This window comes from Canis aureus, chromosome X (genome assembly GCF_053574225.1).
Source record: "Canis aureus isolate CA01 chromosome X, VMU_Caureus_v.1.0, whole genome shotgun sequence".
Lineage (NCBI taxonomy): Eukaryota > Metazoa > Chordata > Mammalia > Carnivora > Canidae > Canis > Canis aureus.
Window position 1 is genome coordinate 91,696,838 of NC_135649.1, and position 16,557 is coordinate 91,713,394.

A 16,557-nucleotide genomic window follows, 5' to 3' on the forward strand; every position below is an offset into this window, starting at 1 on the left:
AGCCCCCCACCCGCTGCCAATCTCTCAGCCCGCAGGCCTTGACTTGCTCAGAGCCCGTGAGGAAGTCTCTCCTCCGCAGCCAGCTACTCCCCCCCAGGGCCTTTCCCCCCAAGCAGTCCCCAGAGAAACCCCTCCCTGAAACACTGGACTGTAGCCTCCCACACTGATCACCCCTTCCTCCCTCCACTCCCCACAGGAGATCTCCTCCTGGGTGTCTCACAGACCCCGCCGACTCGGAAGGACAGAAACAGAGACAAGTCAGAGGCATAGCCCTGAGCTTCAACACTTTAATAGCATTAACTGATGACAGAAGCCAGACTTCTCAGTTATAAGAAGTCTTGGCTTAGACTAAGGCTGTGAGGACTCCCACAAGTCTAGGACCCAGGCTTTAGCCATTTCTCCTGGATCTAGTCATCTCATCAAACAGAGTGAAGGCTGTATCCTTCAGGCATTGTTGGGGCTCTCTGTTGCTGCCCACTGCTCTCTCCACATCTTGTGGGGCAGTCTGCATGTTGTTGTTATTGGCCTCAGTGCCTACACGCTCCAGGATGTAGTCGGTGAGGGAGTCGAGCATGGCAAGGAGGAATTCAGTAGATGTTGAACTTAGGCAGTGGGTGCGCTGATCTTCCTGCAGGAGGCGGTCCACATAGCTCACAGGGAACTGCAGCTCAGTTGTTACAAGATGGGCTTGAGTCTGATTGGAGCTCTCATGGTTTTTGTTCCCTGACATGATGTTGGCAGGGTTTGGCTCCATCAGCTCTGCTTGATTCCCCAGCTGCACTGTGCCTCTCAAGACAACAGGGGTCAACCCCGCCCATTTATATTCCTAAGCCCTGGCCCCTCATTGTGACATCATAGACTTTGGGATGTCACTGGTGTCCACTGTGTCCTTATCAGGCCTCAGCCCAGAAATGTCCATGACAGGAACCTGGTCACCCTAATGAACAGACCCTGATTTTGAGAGAACTAGAATTTTCTGCTTGATTTTAACATTGTAGAGATCAATGTGTATTCCAATGGGAAACTTCCCCGTCTTAGGACACCACTCTACATTATCTGATTCTGGCCTTATATGGTCTTTGAGGCCTTTTACAATCCTTCATTAGTTGTAGGTTAGTGATAAATATGTAAAATGTATTGTCTAGTAGAGATTATATTGTCCCCCTTCCATGATATAATGAAACCAGTTTTGCCTCCATTCACACATGCCTTTAAATATTTTTGATTAACATTCCTGTATCTAATCCTTGGATTCTCTATGAACCAGTTATATCCTCTTCCCATTCCCTCACTGATTAAATAGAATCTTTTAATACACGTTTATTTCATACCTGTATTAGCCTCTTCATTTTACACTGTTTGAAAAATATCTCTTGATCATTGTGGAAGTCATAATGAGATGCTCAATGGATGCATCTTTCAGAATCACGTAAACATTGTTTAGAGAGAGAAGTGTACTTTGCACTTAGTTTAAGTCCAGTTGTGTCTTCTTGGCTGTCCTAGATGAAGCCAAAGCACCAAGAGGTGTTTCCTCTCATTTTATTCTCATTTTTTAAGAAAAGTTTTTATTTATTTATTTGAGAAAGACAAAGAAACCGAGAGAGAGAAAGAGAGCATGAGCAGGGAGAAACCAGAGGGAGAAGGAGAAGCAGACTCCCTGCTGAGCATGGAGCCTCATGCCAGGGTCAATCCTAGGACCCTGAAATCACAACCTAAGCCAAAAACAGATGCTTAACCGAGTAAGCCACCCAGGCGCCCCATTATTTTTTTCTCATTTTAATTTCCCTTTCCACGAAGTTGGTGTTTCTGCTTTGTTTGGGGTTTATTTACAGCGGTAACAATTAAAGACATTTCCAATCCAAAAGAGAGAAGTAGCAGGAAGAAAAGAGTCTGATCCAAGCAATGTGGATCAAGCAGACAAACCTACATACATTTCAAGGTCTGGGAATAATATTTTGTAGCTTGTGGCTCCTTCTGATCCCATGACTTCATCTTGGCCCACAGCTCTGCCCTCTAGGCCCTCGGCTCTGTCCTCAAAATCACCTTCCTTTTATTTTGAATGGAACACATGTTTTCAGCTGAGTAGTTTTATCAGCCTGTTTTCCTCTTGTCAAATTTTGGGAGCTCCATGACCTTCTTTCATTTCATCTATTTTCTCAGTTAAAGATAGCATAGTTTTTGCTGATTTAGCATACTCAAAAATCTTGTAATTCCCCACCCCATACTACATGGGGATTTGTGCCCTTAGACAAGAAACTTGTTCACAGATCCCTCCAGGAAAATGCCATCTCAATTCCTAGCTTCTGCTGAGATGGCTGAGGTTATCCATGATTCACACCCTATTGCTTCAAAGAGCCCTCTGTTTGATTGAATACTTTGATCTTTCGATCCCTCTGAGAAAAGATGTGTCTAGCTACATGCTTGATGTTTATCTCCACAAGACACTTTCCTGACAGCAAATCCTCTCATTTTAATGTCTTTTGCATTCTGGATAGGCTGAGAATTGCTCCTATCTTCAAGTCCTGGCTCCTTTTTGCTTAACAGCAAATACTTTTCTCAGAAATATGCTCAACTAAATCTTCAATTCACTGTTCATGAGTTCTGCTTTCCACATAACTGTAGGACAAAAGTTGGCCAAGATTTCTGCTACTATATAACAAGAATCCCCTCTTCTCCAGTTTCCATTATGCTGTTCCTAATTTCTTTCTAAACCTTTACCAGCAACACCTTTGATGTTCATATTTAGGTTACTTATGATGACTTAGGTCTTCTCTAAAGACAATGTAGGTTTTTCTCCACTGTGCTTCTTACTTCCTTTGGAGCTCTCACCAGCAGCACTTTTAACATCCGTATTTCTACTAACTGCTCAAAGTAATCTAGGATTGTCTATCATGTTTCTCAAAACTATGCCAGCCTGTAGCCATTATCCAATTCCAAAGCCACTTCTACATTTTTATGTACTCATTACAGCAGCAAACTATCCCTTGTACCAAAATCTGCATCAGGTTTCTGAGGCTGCTAGTGAATTGCTACAGATTTGGTGGCTTAAAAGAACACATATTTAGTCCCATACAGCTCTGGAGGTAAGGAGCCCAAAACGGTTTCACTGGGCTGAAAACAAGTTGCCAACAAAGTCATGGTCCCTCTGGAGGCTCTAGTGGAGAATCTGTTTCTTGGACTTCTTCAGCAACCGGAGCCACAATTCTTGCATTTCTTGTCAGTGCCCTCTTCCTTCATCTTCACAGCTAGCAGTAGAGTATCTTGCCTCAGTGGCCAAATTTCCATTTTTCTATGTCAAATATCTCTGCTTCCCTCTGATACAGACATATGTGTTTGCAGTTAGATTCTATCACATAATACAGAATAATCATCCATCTCAAGATCCTTATCTTAATCCTTGAGGCGATTTCTCTTTTGCCACATAAGGTAGTATTTGCAGGCTCAAGAGATGTGGATTATCTTTGGGGGGCATTTTTCAGCCTACCATGGTAGGTATTCGCAGGAAACTAATAGGGAAGTGAGGAATTGAGACAGGGGAGGGAAGGAAGCAAGCAAAATGTCCACTATTAATCAGCTTAATATCACTGAAAATTTTTAGGGAATACTAGAAGATATACTTTCCAAGAGAAGATATTGCCCCAGCATTCTGGACTGTCATGCTATTGGGCAGTGGGCTCTGAAAGCCTAATAAAAGCCCTCACACAAAGAAATGCAGGTCCTAACATTTGAGAGTCAGGCAAACATGCATCCAATGGGTATGTAATGTGACGTTATAGGTAGGCCCCTGACAGCATCTTCTACACAGTAGTGTTTATATACTTTCACTATGAAGTCTTTCCCTTCCATCCTTACCTCCTGTCTGATCTTCTTTCATTTAGCAAATGTTTATTGTGCAGCTACCTTATATCAAGCACTGAGATGCTGAATATTTAATGTTAAAATAGATATTCTCTTGTCCTTGTGAAGCATCCCATCTAGTGGGAAAGACAGATAGCCAGAGACATGTAATTCTGAATTGTCACACATGATCTAAAGCAGTGTTTATCAACTTCTGCACTATTGATGTTTTTGACCAGATCATTCCTTCTTGTGGGACAGGAGGGCTGTTCCTGGTATAACAGGCTACGTAGCAATACCCTTGGCCTCTACCCACTGGATGATAATAGCACACTACAGTCATGATGCCAAGAAGTATCTCTCTACATTGTCAAATGTCCCCTAAAGGGAAAAAGTATCCTCAATTGAGAGCCACATGATATTAAAAATGTACATTAAAAATAAATTACTTGAATATATAATGAGGGGATGTAACTTAGACTAATCAAGGAATATCCTCTAAACAAGGGATAATGAAGCTGAGAACTGGCACAAGAAATGGGAATGAGGTAGCAAAGAGGTAAGAGAATGAACATTTCAGAAAGAATGGGCTAATTCCTAAAATGGTAGTATACTTGGGGTATTTTAAATAAGAGTAATGTGACCAAACACGGGTGCAAAGGACAGGGGGTTTAGATGACCTTGTATCCATCCACAAACAATGAAAAATCTAGTCTTTAACAGACTTCTTGGAACTTGGATCCAACTCCCATATCTGGATGAACATGATTTTTGTATAAACACACAGTTGACCCTTGAACAACATAGAGGGTAGGAGTGTGTATCCCCTGCATAATACAAAATCCATGTATAACTTTTGATTCCCCCCAAATTTGCTAATAGCCTACTGTTGACTGAAAGCCTTATTGATAACATAAACAGTTGATTAACACATATTTTGTATGTTATATGTATTATATACTGTGTTCTTAAAGTAAGCTAAAAAATGTTAAGAAAATCATAAGGGAAAAATATTTATAGTACCATATTTATTGAAAAAACTTCACATATGAGTGGACTCACACAGCTCAAACCCATGTTGACCAAGAGTCAACTGTATTTTTTAAAAGATTTTACTTATTTATTCATGAGAGACACCGGGGCGGGGGGCAGAGACACAGGCACAGGGAGAAGCAGGTTCCATGCAGGGAGCCTGACGTGGGACTGGATCCCGGGTCTCCAAGATCAGGCCCTGGGCTGAAGGCGGCGCTAAACCGCTGAGCCACCCGGGATGCCCGAGTCAACTGTATTGTAATTAACCAATGATAAAATAGAAATGGATTCTAAGAGACCAAAGAAGTACAGGATGAATGGCTTTCATACCGTACGGCAGACTTTGCAGAAGTGGCCACAATTATCCCATTCTCTGTATTCACTCTGTGTAGTCACATTTTTTAAAAAATGTAAATTTGCAGCTTCTCCAATCAAGATATAGTGCCTATATCCTCACTTCTAAAATCTGGACTGGCCTTTCCATTTACTTAGGGAAATAAAGTGAAAACGTAATGGTGGACTAGTAATGGGCCTGATCCTCAAGAAACCCTGTATTCTTTCATTCTCACTTAAAACACCTACTTCCGTTTGTCAACAAGCATAAGCTAGTCTGCCAAAGGATGAGAGACCATATTGAGCTGATCCAAGTCACCCTAGTTGTCCCTTGAAGGCCTTAGATATGTGGGCCAAGTCACGATCAGCAAAGTCAACTCACTCCCTTTCTGTGGTATTATGGTTATACATATTAAAACTGGAGATTCTATAAACTCAATAATACATGGATATAATTATTGTATTATTTTATGTCTTTATGTCTTTAAAGAAGCTGAGAGAAGGGATCCCTGGGTGGCGCAGCGGTTTGGCGCCTGCCTTTGGCCCAGGGCGCGATCCTGGAGACCCGGGATCGAATCCCACATCAGGTTCCCGGTGTATGGAGCCTGCTTCTCCCTCTGCCTATGTCTCTGCGCCTCTCTCTCTGTGACTATCATAAATAAATAAAAAAATTAAAAAAAAAAAAGAAGCTGAGAGAAGAGGAGCAAATATATATTTATACAGATTTTGCTATATCAAACTCCTGATTTGTCATCTATGGTTCTCTTCATTTGTTCCTGCTCATTCGAGTATCACTTGGAGTCCCTTTCAGCTTTGCTTCCACTTATCCCTTTGTGCTGTTAATGGAAAATGTATTACATTTTTATATCTTTTATGTACATTATACAACTAATTTTTAAATCAGTTAAAAGAAAGGAAAATAAATATGCATTTCTACTGTTTTTTAAAATTACAAAGTTACCTTAACCAATACTTTTTGGGGTGGAGGAGGTTGGCAGAAGGAGTATGGATTTGAATTACTGTCTGGGGTTGCTTGCTTTGGGTCTGAAAAACTTCCTTTCATTCTTCCTTGTGCTCCTCAAATTGAAAAATCTCAACTGTTCTATCAAGTTCATGTTTTTTTTTCTTCTGCCTTTTTTTTCTTCTGCTGATTCAAATCTACCAGTCAGCCGTCTAATGAATTTGTCATTTCAGTTACTGTAATTTTCAACTCTAGAACTTCCATTTGGTTTCTTTTTTTATTTCTCTGGTTTTATTGGTATTTTCTATTTGATCTAGTACTGTCATCATATCTTCCTTTAATCATATCATTCTTTAATCATGGTTTCCTTTAGTTCTTTGAACATATTTATAATAGTAACTTTGAAATCTCTGTTAAGTCCCATGTCTGGGGTTGACCTCACAAGTTTCTGCTGCCTGCTTTCGTTCTGGTGTATGGGTCATATTTTTCTGTTTCTTTGCATGTCCCGCAATTTTTTGTTGGAAACTGGATTTTTTAGATAATGTGTTGTAGCAACTCTGAGTATTGGTTCCACCACCAAGCACCTATGATTGTTTCTCTACTGAATTGTTCAGTGACTGGCTGGATTATTTTAGTGGAGTCTACAGCCTCCTGCCACATTGTGAAGCCTTTTATGTTGTGCAGATGAGTATGATCCCTGTCACCCTGGGATGACTTTGGTTTTGGCAGAACTCTCTTTGTCTCTCTCTGACCACACCCAACTGTTGCACTCCACTAATTACCAGCTGATTGCTCTATTGTTTTTAACAAATGCTCTGCAGCTTAAGTCGTTCCACAGTCTAACCCAATCAAACTCAGGCTCTCTTGAAGTACCCCTTGCTTAGATCAGTGTTTAATATTTCTCCTGTCCCCAGGAGGTCTCCTCCCAGATGTCTCTTTCTCAGCTACTTTCCAGAAAACCAGCCAGCCCACAGTTCTGTCTGTATCTCCAATTAACCTATCAATCTCTTCCCAGTGATCTTTCATCACAACTTCCACTGTTTTTTGAGAGTGCCCTTATGTTCAAACATCTCCATACTCTGTTGCAAATGAAGTCAGATCCTTTGGTAAGGGATTCAGCGTTCTCTCTTTTATGGCCTGCTTCTCCAGGGCAAAAATCTCTGAGCCATGGCTTTGGACCTGGGGGTGGGGGCAATGGGACATTTTTCACTGAGTGACACTCCTGCTTTAGGAGCTGAACCCTTACAGAGGGCAAGCAGCCTCAGTTCTTTTTACCTTGCTGCTTAGTGTGGATCACATGTGGATTACAGTACTTGAAAGGGTGATCGGGTCCCAGCCTACTCAGTGATGCCACACCCAAGGTAGAACCTCTATCCCATGAGTGGGGGGTGGGAGGAAAAAGTAAGCCCCGATCTCTCAGCCATACTTGCCCAGAATTCAATCTTAGCAATAAGTGGCTGGGGGCAGAATGAGAATTGTTGATGTCCTGCCCATCCCTGAAAGATAGCCCTTGGAGTAGGAGCTAGAGGAAGAAGGAGCCCTGTGTCCTTTGCTGCACCAGTCTTGAGTGGAGTTTCAATTTCACTGAGCTGGGAGGGAAATAGAATGGAGTTGGTACCATACACTCTTGCTGCAACCTCTAAGTTTTAAAAGATTTTGTTGAATAAATATTTCTTCATTTGCAGTATGCCCTTAGGATCATCTCCAAAGACTCTAAATGGTTGTTTAAAAAATAATTTTCACCAATTTTCTAGGGAATTGGTCTACAGAGATGTCTCGCTTTCATACTGGAAGCAGAACTCTGGTTGTTATTTTTAAGTTACTAAGGTTTGGTAGTTTATTACAAAGCATTATTGTAGCAACAGATAACTGATGCACACAAGTCAATAGTGCAGCCACTAGAACCTCAGCCTCTCAATACTTCCTATGGAATCCAGAGTATTCCCTTCATTGCAACTAGTGAAATGATCTAGTGAAATAAACCACTTATATGGTAAATAATACCCTAATGCCAAAAATACTTCAGCATACAGTTTCCAAAAATAATTCTCATAAAATGAGTCATACTGGAAGAATCTGACTTATGGAGAGGCTTAAATAAAGTGTAATTCCTTAGTTAGTAAGAAATGGCCATTTACTGCATTATAGAAAAAAAGTACTCTCTCAATTCAGTGGCACCTAAAACAGTAAGATTGATTATGTGCTTCTAACTAAGCAGTGTCAACACTACATTTGAAAATAGAACTTTATGAAAACTGTATTTGTAAAATAAGATTCTCCTTCTCCAAACATTTGATCAGGTTTGACACAGAAAGTGAAAGAGAAGTAATGTCACATCTAAGAATTTCCTTCCTTTAACTCCCGAGTCAGAAATATAGACTATCTGGTATATTTCATTCATAATACAAACAAAAAGCTAAAATCAATGAACAGGAAACTAATCACATCAAATTATCAATAGACTCTTCCAGTAAGGATAGCTAAAGAATCCAATAGCACTATCAACAGATGTTTTTCCATTACAGAATGTTTTTCTTGACCTACAAGAGTACACATCCCAAGGTTCTCATAGCCTGACAATTGACCACAATATATTCATATTCAAATGGTTTAAAAAGCCAAACTTGCTTCAGCCATAAAAAAGAATGAAATCTTGCCATTTGCAACACCATGGGTGGATCTAGAGAGTATAATTCTAAGTGAAATCAGTCAGAGAGACAAATGCCATAGATTTCACTCATATGTGGATTTTAAGAAACAAAACAAATGAACAAAGAAAAAAGAGACAAACCACAAAATAGACTCTTAACTATAGAGAACAAATTGCTGGTTGCCAGAGGGGAAGTGGGTGGATAGATGAAGTAGGTGAAGTAAATTAAGAGTACATTTATCATGATGAACACTGAGTAATGTACAGAACTGCTGAATCACCATATTGGACATTTGAAATTAATATAACACTATACATTAAAATTTTAAAATTAATTAATGAATTAATTTAAAAATATGCAGAGGAAGAGCTGGGGTTTAAGTATGTTAATAAAAGGCTGATCATGTGGAATGAATACCTCTGGGGTTATGGGAGAGGGTTTTAGGTGGTATTCCAATGTATATAAACATTTGTTTAAACGTATCTTAGTTTAAGATTTAAAAAATGATTGTGACCTAAAAGCTTTCTTTTAAAATAAAAATAATACATACATGGCCAAACTTGCAGTTAACTTTCTGAGTCTTAGGGAATTCTAATTTTTGATCTATAAAGATCTTTAATCACGACAATTGAAAAATTAAAGTATATATCAAGATGTCAGAATTTTCAAATATGAGGGAAAATAACTATTCAAGCAATCACACTTGATGACCTCTATCTAGGTCCTAAGTCAGCAGGAAAGCCAGTAAGCTCAATGCTCAGGAATTGACAGTGATTCGGTGATAAGAGACTACTGCGGCAGGCTGGTTCACATTTCTGAAACGGTAGTTTCAGAAAGTTGCTTCAAAAATATCCAGGTTGGTCTTTCCTAAGCATAAGACATAATATATTTCCTGACTGCTTTTAAGCCTTGTTCTAACCTCTTATCCTCCTGCCCCAAAGTGGGCAAGCTTATACAAAAGACTGTGTACTCCTTCTTTTGATACTGAGAGATTTAAACCACACAAGCTGGTTCCTATATATGAGAACCTTCGCCCTGGTCCCACTCCCTAACCACCACAAAACTGGCAAGCCAGTCTTCTCTTCCTGCTCTCGCAAGCCATTTTGGGATCTATTTTGGAGCTACGCTGCTCTATCTAGAAAAACCTCATTATGTGAGTGATACATCTTTTCATACCCTCTTGGGGGTGTGTGTGTGTGTGTGTGTGTGTGTGTGTGTGAGAGAGAGAGAGAGAGAGAGAGAGAGAGAGAGAGAGAGAGGTGGGGCAGAGAGAGAGGGGGAGAGAAGGATCTGCATCCTAACCAAGTTTTGGGTGGGAATCCATCCTGCATCTGTGTGGTCATAACCATATTCCACTACTGTTAAGTCCCTGCTGCACTGCAAAGCTCGTAGCACATCCCATAGGGCTTTTCATCATCTTTCCCCATCCCACATCTCTAGCCTCTTCTCCCCATCTCTTCCTCTCCACAGAAACCTAGGCTTCTGCCTCTGTGTATCTATTCCCAGAAGCTTCCATGATGTGTAATGATCTCTGTATATCTCCTTTACCTTTGCCTGGAATGTCCTTCCTACTTCCGATTCCCCCTTCCTTTCCCAACTTTCAAGCCACCTTCTTTTTCTTTGATATTTATGAAATGTTTTCCCCATCCCCTAAGACCAAGTAAAAGGCGATGCCCTCTTAAAGTCTCCACTAACCTCACTAGGCAGAGATTTTCCCTTCATTTTCTGGTCTATGACAACATTTAAATCACTGTTCTGGCCTGCTTACAGTTCTCTCTTCCCCTGAAAGACTCTGAAACTTTTGATGACAGAGACCTTCACTTTTTCGTCTAATATGATTTGTCTCTAGCACACTCTTATGAATATAATCAGTGCTGAATAACAATGAATAGGTTTTTCAAAATAAAGTGAAAATCTTGTTAAGTGGGAAAGGATGTTGGTAAACAATATTCTGAACTCTTTGAGATAGAGCAAGAATGAGAATTCTTCCATATTTGTTTCTAGTGTTAGATGCAAATGAATGTTAGGAAATTGTTGCATAGCTAATGAAATAACTGCTAAGTAGTTAAAATCTAGCCCCAAAAGACTTATATTTTAGGGAAGTAGCAAGGTGACATGAGTTATTTATCATTTCCAGACCATAAACATTTCATCACTACTGAGCTAGATTCCTTGAGACCTAAATGATGCCTCTCCGTTAAGTTTAATAGCCATAGAAAAAGCAATGTGACCTCTATGGCTCAATAATCATGAGATAATTAGTTAACAGAAATGAAAATGACTCATGTGCCTCATTCTCCCCTCCAATAAAAACAAATTTGGAAACCATGAGTCCAAATGTGTTTTTTGTTTTGGCCAGTGTGCTTATAGAAGAGTCTAAAAAAGTTTCTCACTGTATGACTGCAAATATCTCCATCTTTCCATGAAATCACTTTACGATCATAATTGCTAACTTCATCTAAGAATGGCTTTTGTAACATTTTATCAAGAACCCAGTTAACAACCTAGGGGATAAGCTTATCATGACAAGAGGAACAGTTAGCACAATGGATCACATTTCATTCAGTCACACAGTAAATATTAATTGAGCACCTACTATGTATCTCTATCACAGCACTCAATCCACTGTGCCTTGTTTATCGCTTTACATCTCTTTCTATCTAACCCCTGCAAGTCTTGGAGCTTCTGAGGGCAGGAACTATATTTTCATATAATACCCACTACTATGTACTTGGTTGGCACATGGGTCCAGTGCTGAAGATTTGCCCTTATCACCCTGTGGAACTTACTAAGACCTACGGACTGGGAATTCTGAAAGCAGTGGGATAATATAAATATAAACTTTGATACTGAGGGTCACAAAATCAACAACCTAAATACATACAGAGGAAAGAACCAACTTGAGAGTACTTCGTCTGAAAAGATATGAGCAAATGTTTCCTTGGTCCAAAGTCTTACTTGTTAGGCTCAATAGGAACAGTCACATCCCTGACTGTTATCACAGCTTCTATAAATGACCCATTGTTACAGCTTCGGGAGGACTGATACTACGGTAAATCCATGGCCTCCAACCTTCACCAAGTTCTCAAGGCTGCATGGCCATCATGGCAATCCCTCACATGTTTCCTAACTGGTTCCTGTGCTCATTCCACTAATACCATTTTTTTTTTAGCTTTTCATGCTCTTCAAACCATATTCTCACCTATATTTCCTATCTCATTATAGCAGATGTTGTCAGTGCCTCCAAAGAACATGGCAACCCCCACCATCTCAGGCTGTCCCGACTTCACCTCACTGAAGCTCTTGCAATTCTCAACTGGAAGACATTCTCTCAGTTAGCCTAGGAAAGGTTGGAAGTTCAGAGAAGTGAATCCCCCCTGGGAACAGTTCTCAGCCAGTAGCATTGTGGGAGTGGAGGATAAATATTTCAGTTCTCTTGCACCTAAGATGGGATAATTCTGAGGCATGTTCTGTACTGTTTCCTAGCATCTCCCAGCAGTATTAAGTCCCAGTTGCCCATGGCGGGAACTTGTTCCATAATGCACACCTTATTAGCTTACTTTTCTTCCCTCTCTCACTTCCTTAATTACCCTAATGGTGGTCCTTGTAATTAACTTTCACATAAACTACCTGCACATAAATCCTGTCTCAGGGTCAGACTCTGGGAGTACAAAGCTGAGATACTCCCTTTCAGCAAGAACACTTATCTCCTATTCCAGAGAGAAGAGAGACCCCACTCCAATCCCAGGCAGGGGTGGTCCTATGACCCTGGTACCACAGTTACAAACTTAACTAAACCTACACTCCTACTTCCCTCCGGCCTCTCAACTTTAGTAGAAGAGGTGTCTGTTCCTTTACTTAACATTAATCCCCTGGTATATTTTCTACATTCATTATATTTAAAGCTTTTAAAAAAAACATTTTATTTTGAAGTAACTTCAGATTACTTCATACTTATAGAATTTTTTTACTTTATTTTGAAGTAACTTCAGAAAACTTCAGATTATAGAATTTTTTAAGGTATCCTTTTAAAATATACCTTTCAATCAGGTCTCCTAAATGTCAACAGTATGCTGTGTTTACTTCATCATTCTCTCACTGGATTTCTTTTTAAATGCTGGTTCTCAAATTGTGAAGATCTTTTTAAAAAATACATCAAAGACTAATCTTGTTTATGTTTTTGTAAAACATAATACAAGTGATTCAGAAAAGGAACAATGATCAAAGGATAAACAAAATACAGGCTCCTAGTTTTTAAATATTTAGATTCAGGAGGTATCAAATAATAGTCAAATAGCTATAAAAATTTGTTTTTCATTTCCATATTTATCATGTCTCAGACCAGTAACTCACAATTCCTAGACTGGCATGGGTCCACCAACTACAACACGCATCATTACTGCTGTAAACATCCATTATCAGAGTTTGCACTCCCCAACCCTGACATTTCAACTGCCCCTTCGACCACAATAGCCTTTTCTTTTATGAGCATGCTCATATATTTTCCTTCTTAAAACAACAACACTGACAACCTACAGGCCCATCTCTGGGTACGATCTTATCTTTTTATCCTTATGAACAAAGGTTTTCACTTCCTATCATTGCATCTTCTATTCATTACTTAGTGCGTTATAATATACTCTGTCTCCATTAGTTCAGGAAACTGTTCCTGCAACAAACCCAGTGAATTTCTAGTTGCTAAGTCCATGAAATACACAGGCCACATTTTAGTCCTTACCTCGTTAGACTTCTCTCCAGCCTGCAAGATGTGGGCCATGCCCTCTCCTTCTTCAACTTTTCTTCTCCCTTATTTTATTGTTTTGGGGCTATGACTCTTCTGGGTTTCCTCTTGCATACATTCATCTTTCCTCAGTACTTCTCAGTTTCCTTTCAAGGACTCTTTCCCCACAGACTTCTTTTTTCATTCTATAATCTTGAGTGAACACTTCCATTCACATGTTTCAGTAAACATCGTTTACTAATGATTCCAAAATCTCTATCTGGAGCCCAAACTCCTTTCTTGGAGTTACAGTTGTTTGTCCCACAAGTTGGCCCAAACTAACTTCATTCTAACTGCCACCTAGTTAAGTCACTTTATTCAGTTTTGTTAACTTTTCTAATTTTTGGTTTTTGTATCTGTGAAATGGGAATAATATCTGAGAGGACTCCTGGCAGATTAATTGATGCAATGCAGGTGGGAGTGTTGAAGCAGTGCCTGACCACAGTAAGTCCTCAATAAAAAGCAGGTATCATTACTAGCTACTTTCTCCTGGATTTGCTTCTCATATTAGTCCCTTATCATACTGAATGTGGCTAATGCCTTATCAGATTGTCCTTCCTCTCTCCCTTTCATCCTTCAACACATTTACTGAAACCTGCTACGTGCTATGTGCTAGGCGCTATGTAAGGTGCTATGAATAAACCATGGACTAAGACAGACAATTCCAATCCTCATTAAGTTTATACTCTAGCGGTTATACAGATGTCAAATAATCTACTACAGTATAGGAGCTTAGATGTCACCTTTAACTTTTCTATCTTCCTTATCCTTATTCCCTAATCTGACCTCCATTAGTGATGAAATTCTTCCTATTTTTTCTCTCTCTGAAGTCCATTCCTTCTTCTAGCTTTGCATAGTCCAATACAGGAGTCACTAGCCACATGTGGCCATTTAAATTTAGATTTCAGTTAAAATAAGAATGTAGTTCTTTAGTCTCACTGATCATATTTCAAGAATATCATCATCATGGTCTATTGCTGTCTACTGGACAGCTCTTTTTTAGCTTCAACACCCTAATGCAGATCCTTATCATCTCTTTCCTAGATTTTGAAAATGGCCTAGGTATTAGTCTTTCAGCCATTAATCCTATGTCCTCAATCTATGTTCCACTGGTTTCCCAGGATGATTTCCAGAATGCAAATATAACCATGTTACTCCATTGTTAACAATTCTTTAATACTCCTCCATTTTTCAGGTCAAAAGTTTTATACCTGAACAATAGCCTACACATCTGGCCCTAGCCAAACTTTCAGCCTCAATCTTTTGCAATTCACTCTACAGCAGTACATGCTCAAGTCATGGAGATCTAGAATAGCCAAAACAATTTTATTTTATTTTTTATTTTTTCCAAAACAATTTTTTTTTATGATAGGCACACAGTGAGAGAGAGAGAGGCAGAGACACAGGCAGAGGGAGAAGCAGGCTCCATGCACCGGAAGCCTGACGTGGGATTCAATCCCGGATATCCAGGACCGCGCCCTGGGCCAAAGGCAGGCGCCAAACCGCTGTGCCACCCAGGGATCCCCCAAAACAATTTTAAAAGGAAGAACAAGTTGGGAGACATACATTACCTGAATTTAAGTTTTATTATAAAGCTATAGTGATAAAGACAGTTAGTATTGATGAAATGGTAGACACAGAAATGGAACAGAATTAAAGGCCCAGAAATAGACCCAAAATATACGGTTGGTTGATTTTCAGTGAAGTCACCAATAAAATTCAACTGAGATGGATAATTTTTTCAATAAATGGTACTTACACAATGGGGTATCCATATGGAAAAAATAATAAACCTCATCCCCTACCTACAATAAATAAATAAATCTTATCAGAGTACATATATATATATACACACACACCACATATATATACATATATACACATGTCATATATGTAAACTACTATATATACATTAAAATTATACTATAATATATACTATAATTATCAGGTTAATTATAGTGCATATTATTTATGAATAATTTTATCTTATATTGATTATATTAATATAATATGTAATAACATATATCACTTTAGATCATATTACATATGAATAATGTACTGTGGTACATATGTAACATTGTGTGTATAATAATACATGATGTGTATATATATATATATATATATGGTATGTAATAAATTAAAAGTGGATCACAGATGGAAATGTGAAAGCTAAAACTACAAAACTTCTAGAAGAAACGTTTTCATAAGAGAAAATTTTTGTGATGCAGGTTTAGGGAAAGATTTCTTAGATATGACACCAAAAACACAAACCATTAAAAAATGGATAATTTTATCAAAATTTAAAACTTTTGCTTATCAAAAGACACCATTAAGAAAAAGGTTTGAACAAAAACTTTATAAAATAATATATATAATTTGCCAGTAAGCACATGAAAACATATCTAAAATCTTTAAAATATAGCCAGCATTTCAGGGAAATGCAAATGAAACTACAATGAGATACCACTGCATGACCACTAGCATGACTACAATAAAAAGTCAACAGCAACAAAAAAACAAAAAACAAACAAACAAAAAAGTCAACAGCAACAACGTCTTTGTTGGAAATACTGGAACATTGCTTGTGGGAAAGTAAAATAGTAAAACCACTTTGGAAAACTTTTGTCAGCTTCTTAAAAAGTTAGACACTAAACATACTGCTCAGCCATTCCACTCCTAGGTATTTTCCCAAGAGAAATGAAAATATATGAACCCCAAAAGATATGTACATGAATGCTCATAGTAGTTTCAGTCATAATTGTCCCAAAGTGAAAACAATGTGAATGTCTGTCAACAGGTAAATGGATAAATAACATGTAGACTATCCATATAATGAAACACTACTTGGCAATAAAAAGAAACAGATTACTGATATGCACAGCAATGTGAATAAATCTCAAAATCATTTTGCTGAGTGAAGGAAGCCAGACACAAATTGTATATGTTATATGATTCCATTTGTA

At 38.8% G+C, this 16,557-nt stretch overlaps 2 protein-coding genes and 1 pseudogene across 3 annotated transcripts in view; 1 reads left to right on the plus strand and 2 right to left on the minus strand.

Annotated features, from left to right (window-relative positions):
* SYTL5 (synaptotagmin like 5) overlaps nucleotides 1–16,557 on the minus strand; it is a 234,053-nt gene that overhangs the window by 141,108 nt on the left and 76,388 nt on the right. The window lies entirely within an intron of this gene.
* On the minus strand, nucleotides 274–810 carry H2AP (H2A.P histone). The gene has a single exon (XM_077887914.1). The coding sequence runs from the start codon at nucleotides 752–754 to the stop codon at nucleotides 389–391; it is 366 nt and encodes a 121-aa protein (XP_077744040.1). The 5' UTR covers nucleotides 755–810; the 3' UTR covers nucleotides 274–388.
* The window catches only part of LOC144308937 (ectonucleoside triphosphate diphosphohydrolase 5 pseudogene), a 36,843-nt pseudogene continuing 24,635 nt past the window's right edge, over nucleotides 4,350–16,557 (plus strand).

Excerpts from the sequence above, each read along its gene's own strand:
- H2AP (XM_077887914.1), bottom strand. The coding sequence starts at position 754 with ATGGAGCCAAACCCTGCCAACATCATGTCAGGGAACAAAAACCATGAG.